The sequence below is a fragment of the Crinia signifera genome, chromosome 2 (genome assembly GCF_055691185.1).
Source record: "Crinia signifera chromosome 2, ASM5569118v1, whole genome shotgun sequence".
Lineage (NCBI taxonomy): Eukaryota > Metazoa > Chordata > Amphibia > Anura > Myobatrachidae > Crinia > Crinia signifera.
In genome coordinates, this window is record NC_139218.1 from 89,275,126 (window position 1) to 89,292,353 (window position 17,228).

Consider the following 17,228-nt stretch of genomic DNA (forward strand, 5'->3'; position numbering starts at 1 on the left):
AGAAAGGTTTTGTTAAAGACTTGCCAACTTGGCTAACATTACATCCTGGCGTGTATACTATATGACATATTCCATTTGGTCTGAAAAAGTCAGGCACTTCCTGGTACTACAAAACTGTTTTGCAAGGTAATAAGTCGGACATTACATCGTCCAACTTTGTGCGACTCCCATAATCTAGTTCCATTACTGAACATGGGGCCTATTCAGACCTGTTTGCACAGATCCAAATTCATCCCCTCTTCCGATGGTGGGGTCTACGCATGCGCATAGTCTCTTATGCGCATGTGCAGGCCTGCCTGCGAGTGCCTTTGGCTAGTTTTTCTTTGGTCAAGGTGTTTGCAGCCTGATGGAGTTTCATAAGATTGCCCACAAAAATGGCCCGCACACGGTGGCTTTTCCTAATTTGAAAAAGCCTCCCTATGCGAGGTGAAACGCGTATTCCATGGGAATTATTCCACACAGGATATCCAGCTGGTTGTCTTCCAGCCAGCCCAGCCAGTGGACGAGACCCAGCAACAAAGCCAAGCCGCATCCACATACGCACTGCAAGTGAGCCGCTCTGAGTAGAAGTGCTGAATACAGGGTACGGCAACCGTGACAAATACCAAAGCCATCTACAGTAAGGTGTGTGTCCACCTCCCTGCAGGGAAACATCCCACCAGGCCAAGTAAGCCTACTACAGTGTGGGAAACTGTGGTTCATTACACAGGATCACTTTGACTGGGGACATCATGGTGCTCCTAGTTAGATTTGCACTCAACTATCTTTGGAGGTAAAACCAATTCACTATTCTGACTGCATAAAACAGATACCCCTGTGAACAGATACCCCTGTGTATCGCTTTAACCATTTGTCGACCAGTCTATTTACATCTGGACTTTTCAATTATCCAATTAAGGAATATCATTGAATTAAGAACTTTAGGAAACTCACATTTTGAGTACACCAGTACAGTGAGCAAGTGTGCGATCATCTATCATGATCTATTGGTCCTAACTTACACCCCCGGGAGGTGATTCTTTCTTATGTTTAATTTTCATTTATTTAATTATTATTGTTTTGTGCAGGCATGTTGGTAATAAACTGCGCTTTGGAGGCTGGCATTCATTCCCCATGGTGGCCGCTGGGATACAACTCACACACCAGCGTTCCCTAGCGCCTAAGACCTTTTCCTTTCATTTATACTGTGTGATTTCCTGGGATGCGGTCATCTATTAGAATGAACTTAGGTCTACAGTCATTAGGTCGACCCCACTAGGTCGACTGGCAGGAAGGTCGACCTGACTTAAGGTCGACATGGGCCAAGGTCGACATGACTTAAGGTCGAATTTGCATAAAGGTCGACATGAGGAAGGTCGACATGAGGAAGGTCGACTGGTCATAAGGTCGGCATGGGTTTTTCACTGTTTTTTGAGCCGACATGTGCCGACAGGCGGTATTTCATGCCCTACCATCCACTAGGGCGTGGTGGGAGAATAAAATAGTGTGCCGAGCGCAGCGAGGCACCGTGCCCGAAGCATTGCGAGCAAAGCGAGCGCTGCGAGGGTCCGATTCTCATTGCCAACTGTGTCCATGTCGACTGTCGACATTCGGATCAAAAAACAGTGAAAAACCCATGTCGACCTTATGACCAGTCGACCTTCCTTATGTCGACCTTTATGCAAATTCGACCTTAAGGCATGTCGACCTTGGCCCATGTCGACCTTAAGTCAGGTCGACCTTCCTGCCAGTCGACCTAATGACTGTAGACCTAAATGCAGTCTGACGAATGATCCCATTCCGATTTCCTTTGAGCCTAGATAGTAACTGACTCGGAAGTGACAGAAGTGATATTATTGATTACCCGTGAGGTCTCACACTACAGAAATATATAATTTATATACTCTGTATAATGTACATACATACATGCATTGCATACATACAGAATAGTCCCAGTGTTTTTAAAGACATTGCACTGTATTTTCTTTTTGTGATTCTGATTCTATTACTACCTACTATCTGTTGTGGTTAGCGTATTATTTTTTGGTACAGAATGAGAGACCGTTGTTCTTGTTCATAATCTGTCCATTGTTACCATATTTTACAATGTGTACCATCTTCTGAGCTTTTACCCTGATTTTTATTATTTATTTAGAATATTGTAGGTTTAATGCATTGAGGTGTTTAGATAGTGCTGTCATTTTCAATGTTTTATGGCTTCATAAGCAGACATCCACCTATGTTAATATAAATATATATCCTTTATTATTTTTTCTTATTCTTTATTATATTCATTGAAAAGATAGCATGATCAGGCATTGTTTTGAGTAATTTAAGTGAGCATTATGCAAACAAAGCATTTAACATACCTAGTCTGGCTGATTCATTCTGTTGTGTATTATTTAAAATGATATAGCATTTAGGGGTAGATGTATGAAGTGATAAGGGAGAAGTGAGTGCAGAGAGCAGGGATATTCACCCACAGTTAAGCCGTAGTAGTATCCTGTGTCCGTTCCTACGTTGCCTCCAGATAATCGTCCTGTGTAGGAATGCCAATTGCAAAAGGCTTGTACTGGGAGAGATGTTGGTCTCCAAACCAGGGAGCTCCTGATGTTGTGACCAGGTCAGGAGATCAACATCTCTCCCACAAAGGAATCAAGTGGCAATACCATCAATCCCACCAGGTAGAGCCTTTTGCAATTGGCATTCCTACACAGGACGATTATCTGGAGGCAACATAGGAACGGACACAGGATACTACTACGGCTGAACTGTGGGTGAATATCCCTGCTCTCTGCACTTACTTGTGATACCCCCAATCTTTTTAATTGATTTATTTTATCATACAGTTTTATATGTATTATCCTTAATAAATGTTTTAACTACACCTGTTGCATGCTATATAGCGAGCGCGGTCTCAAACCCCCTTTCTTTCCAGTGTACCATTTTTCTTGGGTCAGACTTCCCAAGTCCTGAGACCGCAGCTCCAGCAAAACAACTCTGCTCAGGCGCCCCTCAGGCCACTTTTTGTGACCTACTTTCCTTCCATAAGGGAGAAGTGAGCCAAAGGAGTAGTGACCCATGGCAACCAATCATCTGCTCTGTATAATTTGATATTATGCAAATTATATATGTTACTTCAGTGCTGATTGGTTGCCCTGGGCCACTTCTCCTCTGGCTCACTTCTCCTCCCTTCATCACTGCTTCATACTTCTACACCTGAGTAATATAATCTGTAAACCTCAGTAATTGTGCCTGATGATTTTTTGGGTCACTTTTTACTCCACCAACAACCCATATGTTTATAAGGACATTTGCTGAAAACTACTGTCTTGCAGCAATAAGACATCAATGACATGTTGCAGCATTATGTTCACAAGTAGCAATCGCAGAGCCAGTTTGTTATTATTTCTGGCTCCCTTTCCTGAGACAGGACCCAAATTTGAAAACGAGTGCGTCTAATTCTGCATTTCTGTCCTCCCAAGCTTATTGTTGGGACAATGGTAGGGATAATATTATCCTAATATTTATCTCAGGGTTCTGAATTTCAGAAGGACTTCAGGGGGCGGGGCGTGATCGTGACATCATTAAGCCACGCCCAATAATGGGAAATAACCCATTTTGCCGATCTCCGTGGATAGGGCGGGGCTTAATTGATGCCATTATGACACTTTAGCCCCTCCCCCTCCTCGGAGATCGGCAGATTGGGTTAATTAAATGCCGCGGTCACAGGGGAGGAAGCCGCGATCAGGGGGCGGAGCGGGGGTCCCCTAGAATCTAGGAGGGTCGCCCCCTTTCCAGGTGGGAAAGGAGCGGGACCTAATTTAGGGGCCCCTTCCGGCCATTCTGGGAGGGTAGGAAACCCTGATTTATCTCAACTTAAAAATTGGGATCCTCGAGCAGAGCAGCGTGAAGCCACAAAGTCCAGGATTGCAATGTAATTACATAAAAGTGCTCATTGGAAATCATCTCTTTCCCAAACATATCCCCTGAACTTATGAGAATTTAAGCCTTGTTAAATTTTAAAATAAACTTGATCAAATCAAGAAGATCTCATCTTGTCCCTTCAGGAACACCATCTTCATGGACTGGATGTATTGTTTTTTTTTTTAAAATCCTTTACAATTTATTTCAGATCCTATTAAAATAAAAAATCATTAGTTAACATATTTCCCCGTAAATCTCCCCAGCATTTGATAGAGATGTGATGACTTTCTGAAACAGTAATGCAGCTTTAATTTTAATAGTATACTGGGTACCGTACCGGACACACAATATATTGTCACTGTGAAATGCAGCATTGCAAATCAACAAGCTTTTTATTCTTCCCTTCACTCAAGCGCAACATTTTCTGTAACCATATATTCCCACTACACCGTCTAGGCCTACAAGCTTTAGCAGATGTGGTGGTGTTGGTCACAATAGGGTCAAGAACCGAACTAGGAACTGCAGGCTGCCAGTAATAATTGTGTGTTATGCTCATTAACCTTTCCTTTTATCATTGGCAGATCATTAAACACTTCATACAATCACTTCCATCTACATAATCACACTTAGGCAAATTATCACTTTCGAAAACTACAACAGATGGTAAAGCTACCAAATCCCTCTACTATACTGACATTTTTATATCCTGAAATGCTCATTTGCAGCCAGTTGAAATAGGCCTATGAAAAGCTTCTCAAGATGCTTAATTCCTACCAGTACATACGGCATCTTTAGCACCACGCTGGGGCTGAAGTGTGGAGACTCAACTAGGAGGAAGTTCCTTTTAACACATATCCTCAGTCAGAGCTACTATATAACAGTTTACCCTTCTAGCCTACATCTGTACTTCTACATTACAATTCCTTTAAAACTGAAGCACATAAAAAGTACCTCTTGAAACATTTTTTCTGGATGTTAAAATAGAATAAAAAAACAACAGATGGGGATTAAACAATTACATTGCACATGGCATTCAGGCTGCAAACTCCTAAAGAAGAGCATATTATTTTCCCAACATGCCTCAAAATACTTTCCATTTTAAAAATCTGTACAGAGCCCTTCACCCGTCTATTTCCCTAACACAGCTCTCTTATACCTAACACATTAGACTCTGGAATGACCATTCTGATTCTTGAAAATGTCTGAGTGCTTTCTCAAGCTCTACATGGCCAAAACGTATTGTATTCATTCCATATAGAGTCTTCTCCCAACCTCTCTTTCACTGTCAGCATTGCCACTGTGTCCTATGTTCCCTAACTACCCTACAGTGAGTCATTCTGGACTCTTTCCTCTCATTTGCCCCCAGAGTCAATCTCTTGCTTTATCATGTCATTTTTCAACATTGCTCCCATCAGACCCTTCCTTTTCCAAGATGCCACAGAAACCATTGTACACTCACTAATCATCTCTCACATGGACTACTGTGACCTTCTCCTCGCTGTACAAAACTGCTTCTATCTTGCTTTACTCCGATCTTTATTCAGCACAAAAGCTAGACTTAATTTCCTCTTCTTCTGCTCCACATCTGCCTCCGCTCTATCCAGAGCGCTTCACTGGCTTCCTTTCCTCTACAGAATCCTCTCCAAACTTCTCACCCTCTTACCATGTACAAAACCCTATCCAGTTCTACAGATCCAAACACAATCCATCCCGACTTCTCCAGTCATCCCATTTGGTTAACACATTTTAAGACGGAATAAGATTTCACCTGTGCCACCTCACTATTGGAACAATCTCCCTCATTTCATTAGAATAATCCTTTAGTCTGCATTGCTTCAAACAAGCATTGAAAACCCATATTGTCCACCATTTGTCTGCACCCCTGGAAGCATGATTTTATAGCTACAGTACATGCACACTATATATTTCATGTAATTTCGGTATGGAATTCCATATGGTTCTTTAATCTTTTTATTGTGCAATTAAAAATTGTATACTTTTAGAAGACACAGTCCCCATCTTTTTCTTTAAATCCCATGTATACAGCAAGTGATGGTATATTTTTTCTTATTTCATTACAATTTTGGGCTGACAACCCCGATACCAGTCACAGTTAGTAGCGCACCTTTCTTTTTTCTTTTTCATGGTAACTACTATTGGTTGCTAAAAATATAATTAAATTTGTTTTTTGAAATATTCAGTTTGAGGTGGCGAGATGGCATTCAAGATAAAACAGCAGCATGGCATTCAGTGACACAGACCAATGAAGATGGTGACAAGTCTGGTGAGGATCGGTAGATTTGAGTATCACCTGAGTACAGATGATACTGAAATTCAAAAGAGTTAGTTTTCCTAAAGATGCGGTATAGCTTTAGAAAAAGCAGATGACCCAATACTGGGCCCTGAGAAACAAACAATTAAAGAACGGATAAATAGGTAGGATGAGATTGTACGGGTTGTATGATTGTACGGGTTGTATGGAAAGAAAATGGTCAACAGTGTCAAAAGCAAAGATCTAGAAGAAGAATAAGAAGCGAGTACTGGCCTTTAGACTTAGCAGTGACCAAATCATTCACTACTTTGGTCCGTGCTGTCTCTGTGGAATGTTGGGAGCGAAAGCCTAACTGAAGTTGGTACAATAATTTGTGTGAGTTAAGAAAGTGTGTAGTAGCTTGGAGGGGAATGGAAGCTAAAAGATGGGATGGACGTTAAAAAAAGCAGTTTGACCTAGATCAGTTATCTGCACCCACGCTAATACAGGAGGTACAGGTTTCAGTTTATGCTGATTATTTCCATTGCTTTCCTCACATCAGTGGCTGTGTTGAGAATTGTAGTGATATTTGTTACTTGTCTGTTGTAATGTACTGCATTATTGATTTGCCTCTGTGGACCACTTGTGGCACCCTATGCATAAATCATATTATTATTAATGTTCTATAGATACCGTATAGCACTTTAGTTCTTTGCACAGGTCAGTTACTGTATAAATAATTTTAAAACAAGAAGCTTAAAATAAGCTATACACAATTGCACATTTTTACAATCCTATGCAGTGAAGGTTTTTTCTTTATTCGTTGACTGAATTGACTCAGTGAGTCACTTACAATCAAGTCAGTGAAAAAGCTTTTCAAAGCAATTGTATTGTTCTTCATCTAAAAAGAGCAATCTACTTTCAGCAATATGCAGGCAATTTTTACACTGGAACAATATAAATATAAGTGCATGTCCGACATACTATAAATACACTTTATTTCTATTACTGTATTTTGCGTACATATGAAACCAAAATCGTTTTTCAATATATTGAATACATCCATAATTGCAACTAGAGTACAGAGTTATTTGTAAAATGTAATGCAGCAGAACTGATTGCAGTTGGTGCACAAATGGCAGAAAAAAACAAAAGCATAGAAATGTAGTTTATCAATATTAAAAAAATTGGCCTTTAACATAATAGCATAATATTATTTATTTATTAATTAACAGTTTGTTATACAGCGCAGCAGGTTCCGTTGCGCTTTACAATTATAAACAGGGATTGGGAACTGGTTTGTTATAGACCGTTAAATGGTAGGAGGGACCTGCTTGCAAGCTTACAATCTATAGGGAAATAGGCATTGATACACAAGGATAAAGTATTCTATATTGCACAATGGTCCACCGATTGCAAATGTTCTTGGTGGGCTTGAAGAATATGGTGACCCAGCAAAGTAAGCCAGGGGTCAGGAGAAAAATAAGAGAGCAAATAAGTGGTCAAGTTTGTGCTGTACAGTAAGATGAGATGGATGGAAGGAAAAGTTTATGAAGGTAATGTGGGCGGTTCTGGAATCTGATAAGCTTGCCTGAATATGTGAGTTTTCATGGAAGGTTTGAGGATTGGAGGAGAGTCTAATTGTACATGGGAGGGCATTCCACAGAGTGGGTGCAACTCGAATAAAGTCCTGCAATCAGGAATGGGAAAAGGTCATGCGTGTGGATGAGATATTTTGAGATAAGAGATAAGAGAAGAGATGTACATTGGTGTAGTTTGTTTTATGGCCTTGTGTGTAAGTAAGAGTATTTTATATTGAATACAGTCAAATACAGGTAACCAATGGAGGGACCGACCAAGCAATTTTGCAGATGATGAATGTCTGGCGAGGAAGATTAGCAGCATTCGTGATATATTGTAGTGGTTAGAGTCTGTACTGGGAAGACCTGTAAGAAGACTATTGCAACAATCAATGAGGGTGATGATGAGAGCATGAAGCAGAGTTTTAGCAGTGTCTTCTGTAAGATATGGGCATATTTTGGATATGTTTTTTTAGATGTATGTAACACGATTTTGAGATAGATTGAATGTGGGGATCAAAGGACAGTTCAGATTCAAGGATGACACTTAGGCAGTGAGCTCGTAGGGTAGGATTGATTGTGGTGTTCTCAACAGCGATAGAGATATCAGGTTGGTAGCTACTATTAATTTGTGGAAATATAATTAATTCTGTTTTTGAGATATTCAGTTTCAGGTGGCGAGATAACAGAAGATAAATTATGAGAAAGGTATTCAGTGACATGGCCCAATACAGATGGTGATGGGTGTGGGGTGGATAGGTAGATTTGAGTATCATCTGTGTACAGATGATACTGAATTTCAAAAGAGCTGATTAGTTTGCCAAGATCTGAGAAAAGCAGAGAACTTAAGACTGAGCCCTGAGGTAATCCAACTGATAGAGGTAGAGAAAAGGCAGGGAAATCCGAGAAATGTACACTGAAAGAGCGGTTAGATACATAGGATGAGACCAGGAAAGAGCAGTGCCGTGAAGACCAAGGGATTGTAGTGTTTGCATGAGAATGAAATGATCAGTAATGTCAAAAGCAGCAGAGATATCACAAATAATTAAAAGTGAATACTGCCCTTTAGACAGCAGTGGCCAGATCATTCACTACTTTAGTCAGTTCGGTCTTTGTGGAGTGTTGGGAATGAAAGCCTGACTGAAGTGCGTCCAATGAATTGAGGATAAGAAAGTGTGTGAGGCGAGTGTAGGCAAGTCTCTCAAGTATCTTTCTTCTTTATCTTCATCAGTCTTTAAATAGAAAGTGGGATTGAAAACTAAACAGGTTCCTTGGAAATACTCTCTTCCTAGACTCGCTAAGTGAACACCCGCAAACCTGTTCCCACAGCTGCTCTAATCAAAATACTAAAGAATTAATTTGGCTATCTAAGCCATAAATACTGTAGGGTGTGTAGCAAACAAGGTCACCCAGCCAGCCCATGAATTATTAATGATTCAATTAAAGGTTATATCTTCTTCATAATCTAGTCAAAATATTACGAAATAACTTGTATTGTAGCCAAGAACAGAATGAGAAGTGAGGAGTGGGCAGAGCAAGGTTATTCAGTGCCATCTCTACTGGTAGGAGAGCTATGTAAATAAGAAGTACAAAGTGATGCCTGTCAGGCAGTCACAACCATGTCAAACTCCCTTCCTCCCCCTCTCTTTTCTCTCTCCTGCTCTCTTTTTCCTCTTGCCCTCTTTCTCTCTCTCCCCCTCCTTCCTCTGTCCCTTTCCCTCCTGTCAGTGATGCCTGTCATGCTTTCACGTCCATTTCAAACCCCTGCCCCCTCTCTTCCCCATCTCTCTTTCCCCTACTCTCTCCCTCATTTCTCTCCTCACCCCTCCCTCCTCGCTCTTCTCTTTTCTCTCTCCTGCTCTCTTTTGCCTCTTGCCCTCTTTCTCTCACTCCCCTCCATCTCCCAGCCCCTAGTCTCTCTTTATCTCTCAGTATGTACAGTGCCTGCAACCCATGGCAACGAGCATATAAACACCTGACAACGATCATAGAATCCCCCGGCAACGGTAAGGTAAAAAAAAAATGTAGGGGGGGGGGGGGGCGAACCTTTTTTGGCAGGGGGGGTGCAAAATTTAAAGTTACGCCACTGGCTGTCTGCTTACTACACATGTGATATGATGACCTTCTGGGTAACTTGCTGAGGTCCTGTAATCAATTTCATTGTCTGATGGGGTCTTAAAGCAAAATAGTTTGAGGACCCCTGGTATAGTGAATAAGGATTTGTTTCACAGCATAGGGTTTTATTTCTAAAATATACTGGAGCAGTGAAAATAACAGCAGTATTAATAATTATTTATCTCCTACCAATGCAAGAATATGTGGCAGGGAATATAGATTGTCAGCTCCACTGTGGCAGGGACTGATGTGAATGTTCAAATATTCTCTGTAAAGCGCATCGGATTATGTGTGCGCTATATAAATATCTGGTAATAAATAAATCAATTTACACTTAAAGCTGTTTATTTAATCAAACTAAATATGGGTCCATCACGCTGCACAAGAATCGTTTAGATCTGGGATGCAAACAGGACCGGCCTGACCACTGTGCAGCTGCGCACAGCGCCACATTATTATTAATATTGAATGAGTGAATCCATTAATTATGCAAATGACCCAAACAAGGGGTCTGGGTATAAATATCAGTACCATTTCAGCAGTGAGACACCTTGATAAAGCTGCTAGTTTTTCAGAGAAACGTGTTGCTGCAACCCTGACCTGTGCTGTAGAACTTGAACTTTACCTGCTCATTCATCGGACCATCATGTCCCAACATATTGGAAGTCCTGGTTTCAACTTACCTGGAGAGCTATCCGGTCCTCCACAGCTACCAAAAGTTCACATTTTCCAAACAACCTAGCTGCTGCAAAGGTGCACTCGTTACTCACTGACACATTTTAAAAGATCCACAGGTGGAGCAAATAACTTCACTCGTGATTCTGTGAGGAGATCTGGAATACATTAACTGTTGGTAGCTCTCGAGGACTGGGGTTGGCTACCCCAGAACTAAAGCATCATGATCATCACTTCCAGCGGCACCCAGGACATAATATTGTCTATTTTAATTCCTTCACATGGGACTACTGCTTGGGTTCAGTGCAGGTTAACACTTTACTCATTGGGTTGATTTCACTGATGCACATTAGAGGATCATTGTCTCATCTAACAAGGCTTGCAAACATTGAGTAAGCAATTGTTGTATCTGCGTAGTGAGCACTGTTATGAAATATCTTGCAAACCTCAAAAAATGGTGACTAGATTTCTTAGCCAAGGAATCGTCCAACTAGTCCATTTTTTTTTTTCTGATATAGAGGCAAAGGGGGCCCTCCATGATGAATTTGAACCTGAAAAATATTTTCTTTTTTTTGACAGATCAACCCTTCCCAAAGGAAAAAAATAAAAAGAAAAAAAGATTGGGGAGATTGTGAGTTGTCTATTGCAGGGATAATGCACCAACACTTCTCCATGTGAATACGTCTACACATAGATGGTGCCTTCTGCAATTGTAAATTCATAGGGGTAAATTTACTATCTATTAGCTTTTAGAAGGTGTTAAATAACTAAGTAGAATCTCATTGATTAGATGCTATGGGCAACTTCCCATTTTACACCATAGTATTAGCCACCTAGGACTTTCTAACCCCCTCCTGTTTGAGTCTCTGAACAATGTATGTTTTACAAAACTTTTCTGAAGATCTCCAATAATTATCTTTGTTCTGATAAACTGATACATGAGGTGCATCAACATGCATAGAAGGTGGAAAGGGGAGCAAAGATAGGGCAAAACAGAGCAGGGTGTAAAAATTTGATTCCAAGGGGGCAATACAGAACATGTATCAGCGTGAATAGGGTGAATCAGATTTTCAGTGAAAAAGATTCACCTCAGGGAGTGAAACCAACCCGATTCACTCCCCCCCCCCCCCCCGCCACCCCCCCTCCCCCCCCCCCCCTGGTAAAATCGGGAGCACTGAATACTGCTCTCGGCGTGCACAGCATGTCTTCCATCTGGCATTTTTTCATGTATTTGCTAATGTGTCTTTCATTTGCTTCCTACACACCAATTATGCATGCATGTAGGATGCAAATTATTCATAATTGACTGTACACATTAGTCATCTCGATTTTGTATTGTGTTTATTGTTGTACTTTGTTGACATGCTTCGGAATCAATAAAAACATTTTGAAACAAATACATGCCAAATGATGTATGCACAATGGGAGTGTCCCCACTGTGTACCAATCCGTTTTAAATGTTTGTCTTTCCATGAAGATTGGATAACAGTGGGAAATCTGCATAATTTTCATCAAGTCTTGGTGAGCAGAATAAGCTGCAATTGTGGTCTGCTGCCAAGTAGTCAACTTACAAAAGAAAAAAACTTAGAACATTGATTTCTGTACCTTCAATCATTTAGATGTAGCTGAGAAGACCACAGTTACCCCTCATTATCTTTCAGAATTTAAATGTATATGTAGGTAAGATAAAACATTCCAAAGTCATTTATTAAATAGTTTTTTTTTTATATTTTATATTACTAATATGTTTTCTTGCAGGCTTTGCAGTTTTAGGGATCAAATATGTATTGTATTACATGTCCCTATATAAAAAAAAAACCTCTTTTATGCAATTCACCACCTCTCATAAGTAGGGATGGACTATACCAAACACATAGTATGGTATAGATTTTTGCAAGATGGAATGAAACCCTCTTCAAACCTCTTCTACAATCAATGTCCAACAAAAAATGGAAGTTGCCAAAACAGATTGCCGTCCAAATATGGAATTAATTTGTGGCCAGGAATGAAAGCACTTGTTTGACCACCAGGAATCCAGATCCCAAATGGCTGTTTTAATTACATACAGTATTGGTTAAAAACCATTATTGACTGCCCTTTGAAAGTGGAATAATAATTAAAATGTCTGCCATTTCTGGAAATCATGGGTGAAACGCACGCGACTTCCGGTGATACAACATGGCAGTGATCACTTCTGGTTCCACCGGAAGTCGGGGTTGGAACGCAAGTGACTTCCAGTGATGCCCGAAGGCGCGGGTGTCACGCACCCGACTTCTGGTATTGCCGGAAACAGAGGATAAACCTGTGAAAGGATTAGGGATTCAATACTTCAGGCTGAGGTCTAGTAAATATCTGTACCTGAAGAAGGACTACCGAAACACGTTGCACGGATTATCCAAACTGTGGTGGAGACTTTGTCATCACTTATTGGGACAAACTTGTTGCGGTGGTGCCAAGCCCCCCAGCCCGGGACCCATTAAGTTTTATACACCCACAGCAATTACCCGTGTTGGCGAGACTTTAACCATCACTCCTTCCTTATTTTTAGAGATGTGCAGGTTCAGATTTACTTATTGGCTATCGGCTGTCACATGTTTTGACTCCAAATCAAGTGACAGCCGATTGCCAATTCGATCGGGTTTTGAGTTCCGGGTAAATCCGAACCTGCACATCTCTAGTTATTTTATTGCATATTGCAAGTTTTATTGTCATTTATTTTCCTGAAATCCGGGTAATTTCAGTAATTTTATTCCACATGTGGGTTATGTTTATGTGTTTTAAGAAAATGTCTTTTCGTGTCCAGTTCGGGTTATTATACGCCATCCTTACCAGCACCTTTGTTATCCGATAACACCTTTTCCATATGTATATGAGACCGGTGTTCTGTCTTCCCAGGATAATATTAGACTGCTATCATAGGCACACAATTATCTTCAAAACCTTACTTGTTTGACAGGGTTCAAGCCCCCAAATTATCACATAAATAAATAATATTAAATATGTATCATTTATTTCTACTGTATATAATTATTCTCTAAAATTACTCAAGGTGCTTTATATTTGCCCTAAAGAAATCATACTACAGAAAACCGAACAACAATAGTCAAAGTCAGTGAATACAAAAAAGTACAAGATGCAATATACTGTACAAATAGAATCACTTCTTCTGTAAAGTGTTCATCCTACACAAATGTACCAACTTGGCAGAATGTTGGGTGCACTACATAAAGGTCCATACACACTGGGCGACTATGCCCAGCGTGTATGGACAATGCATACACACTGAGGTGGAGGACGGTGTTGCATAGCGGAGTGATATGCAAAGCCATCCTGAAAGCCGCTCATCTGCTGGTATAACCAGCAGATGAGCGGCTTTCCCGGTGATGTTGCAGGAGTGCGCAGCAGCGCTCACCGCTCAACGCCGGGCCATACACACTAGGCGGCTTTGAGCTGAAAGCCGCTCAAACCTACTGTTTTGAGCGACTTTCAGCTCAAAGTCGACCAGTGTGTATGGGCCTTAAGGTAGAGTCTGCCAAACTCTACTGTTACAGTCCAGGTTTTAAGGATATCCATGCTTGAACATAGGTGACTTAATGAGTGCCTCAGTCAATTTGATTTAACCATATGGACTCAAGCATGGATATTTTAAAATCTGTACTGCAATATTGGCATTGGAGAAACTCTTGACATAGGGCAGGAGAAGAGACACACACAGACACACATAAATACATACACACATACATACATGCATAGATATTATTACACTTTGGGGAGATGCAAAGTATGAAATACAAAATACAACGACTCATAGGGTTATAGACATTGGCTTGATTATTTGGATCTAAGCAGATCCAATTGTTTAGGTCTAGTATTTCCATATCATGATTACAAAAATATAACTACAGACAAATGCAAATAAAAAAGAATGAAAATGTTTATTTATGTCTTATCAACTCAACTAAAATTTCAGCTGACAAAGAAAATGTAAGATGCAGCACAAAGGTAAGCCTTATGGTCCGGTAAGCCGTCTTACTAATACAGAGTCTGCACCATTAGCTCTCAGTCTGTCATGGTATTGACTTCATGTAAAATACATACCTTTATTATTCAGGGTGTCTTCATGTATTCGTCTCACCGCTTCATTGCCATCAATTTCATTGTTTCCAGCTGTAATGGAAGAACAACCATTTATCTCCTGAATGGCACAGAAATGCTCACAATTGCTGCATAATTCTGTTTATGTTTTAGACAAAGGATCATTCTTGTTGTGGATTTAACTCATAATGTGGGTTTCACAAATAGTACAGAGCTATATATACAGTATTATTCATACAGTTCATGCTACACAATATGTCAAACATGTCTCGTAGAAAATGGTTAAATTAAACGGTAACCTCATGACCATCAAAGGGTAACCTCATGATAAAATAAGATAAGATACGAGGCATAGGGGTAAATTTACTAAAGCTTCTAAAAATGAAATGAGGTGATGTTACCCATAGCAACCAATAAGATTGTATCTATCATTTCTCTATTGCATACTAGAAAATGATAGACAGAATGTGATTGGTAAAGTAACAGATGTGCATATGTGCAGTAAGATGTAATTCCAGGGGCAGAGAAATGCATTTTTATGTATCTCCGTCCGATTCTGAGCCAAACACATCTTTGTCGAACCTGATTTTCAGTAATGTGTCCATGTTTTGAAGTGAAAACAGTATAAGTCACCATAATTAAATAGAACAAACCTCCAGCCAGTTGTATAACAACTTTCTGCCCTTGCGTAGGAGTTTGAATTAAGTTGGTAAAACACAGACACTGATTAGGCTAAAGGGGCCCATATACTATTGGTGTATTGGGGCAACCCTCCTAATCCCCTGACGGTCGTGACGGGGGATGGGGGTTATTAAACATGTGTAAAAATACTTTTTTAACATGGCTAATATCTCATATCCAGAACCGGTCGCTTAACCTTCATATACAGAAGGAGCGCCCAGTTACCGGGCGGTGGGGGACACGAACCCTGCCAGTCTCCGCTTCAGGGAGACGGGAACGATCAGCGAGGCAGCGGGGACCCGGGGTGGGGGTGGCTCTGTTAGAAAGGGATGCGCACGTGTCCCCTTGCGGGGGCTGGCAATCCGACTGCAAAGCCCCTGCAACAATGACAGGCACTACAAATGTACCATTCCTATTTAATCACATTCCCACTGTACAGACCACACATATCCAATCTTTCTTTTTTCACATTTTCCATCCTCCTTACAACCCCTGGCCAAACTGCTGGTGGAATTAATGCCTATTTCCCTGTAGATCGTAAGCTTTTGAGCAGGGCTTTCATACCTTTGATTGTCTGTAAATACCCAGTTTGTTGTATCATTGTCTCCTATTGTAAAACGCTATGAAATATGTTGCACTATATAAGAAACTTAATAAATAAAATAAATAAATATCTGCCAATGGATTGCGGTTCATCGAATCTGTCCTGCCCAATGAAGACCCACTACAGCTGGGAGACTTCACCCCGACAATTATGAGAATTGGGACAACTAGAAATTACCGTATATACTCGAGTATAAGTCGACCCGAATATAAGCCGAGGCACCTAATTTTACAACAAAAAAAAACTGGGAAAAAACTTATTGACTCAAGTGGGACCCTCACTCGAGTATAAGCCGAGGGGGGCTTTATCAGCATAAAAAATGTTCTGAAAAAGTAGGCTTATACCCGAGTATATATGGTACCTTTAAAAACTAGCTACATAGACATAAAGTATGTAAAAGTCGAAAGCCACTAATGGGGCTTTTCATGTTCCGTTACTGCACAAAGTGTTCATGGCAAGATGAAAGACATACCTATTATCACGTGCATCCCAAGACTGGATAAATGTTTTGCAGTATAGAATCCAATGCCTTTAGCACCTCCAGTTATAAAAGCTACTTTTCCATCTTGTCGTGGGAGATCTAAAAGAAATTGACAAATATTTGGTAATTATACAAACATATTTAATTCAGCACAACATTGTTCTGCTGTGACACCAGAGGCAGAACTCTTGGAGACAATGGAGTCATCTGCCACCGGGATCCTAATCAATTGACTGCGAGCAGAAAACTGCTGCCCAGACAGATAGAAAAAATCCCCCTTGCAATTAAAAAATGGTAAAGCGCTGCAGAATATAGGTGTGTGCTATATAAGAAGCTGTTAATAAATATGAAAATTAATCTTTAAAAAGATTGCAATGACTATGTTTCCAGATTTTAAAAGGAGAGTTAGATACGTATACACACACACACACACACACCATATGATACAATTGTATCATGCCCCATACACACAGGGTGACCCGGCTACTTAGCCAAGCGACATGCTTAAGCACGACCGCTCAGCCAACATCACGGGTTTCCTGCGACGCTTTGTGCTGAGCGGGGCTTTGCCTATTTTTAGGAGACTGCACATCGCCGTCGCTGTATAGCATACATACGGAGTAATTTGTGCTCATTTTCTAAGCAATCTAGTCAGATTGCTTAGAAAAAGGTAGAAATCGACCCATGTTTGCCCCTTTAGATAACACTATAATATATTTATGTTCTAGCTAAAATATACACAGGAATATCACACAGATACAAAAAAAGCATCCGGAGCCTACAACTCTATCACAATACATAAACTCAGTCCAAGTTTCTGTAATTAGAAAAGTGGCATAG

At 40.5% G+C, this 17,228-nt stretch overlaps 1 protein-coding gene across 3 annotated transcripts in view; it reads right to left on the reverse strand.

Moving 5' to 3' along the window:
* DHRSX (dehydrogenase/reductase X-linked) overlaps positions 1 to 17,228 on the reverse strand; it is a 320,578-nt gene that overhangs the window by 153,392 nt on the left and 149,958 nt on the right. For all 3 annotated transcript variants that reach the window (XM_083172552.1, XM_083172551.1, XM_083172550.1), the window contains exons 2-3: positions 16,380 to 16,487; positions 14,626 to 14,694 (exon numbers count right to left, since the gene is read on the reverse strand). In XM_083172552.1, coding sequence (XP_083028678.1) covers positions 14,626 to 14,694; positions 16,380 to 16,395 — 85 coding nt within the window. In that variant the 5' untranslated portion in view covers positions 16,396 to 16,487. The remainder of the gene's footprint in view (positions 1 to 14,625; positions 14,695 to 16,379; positions 16,488 to 17,228) is intronic.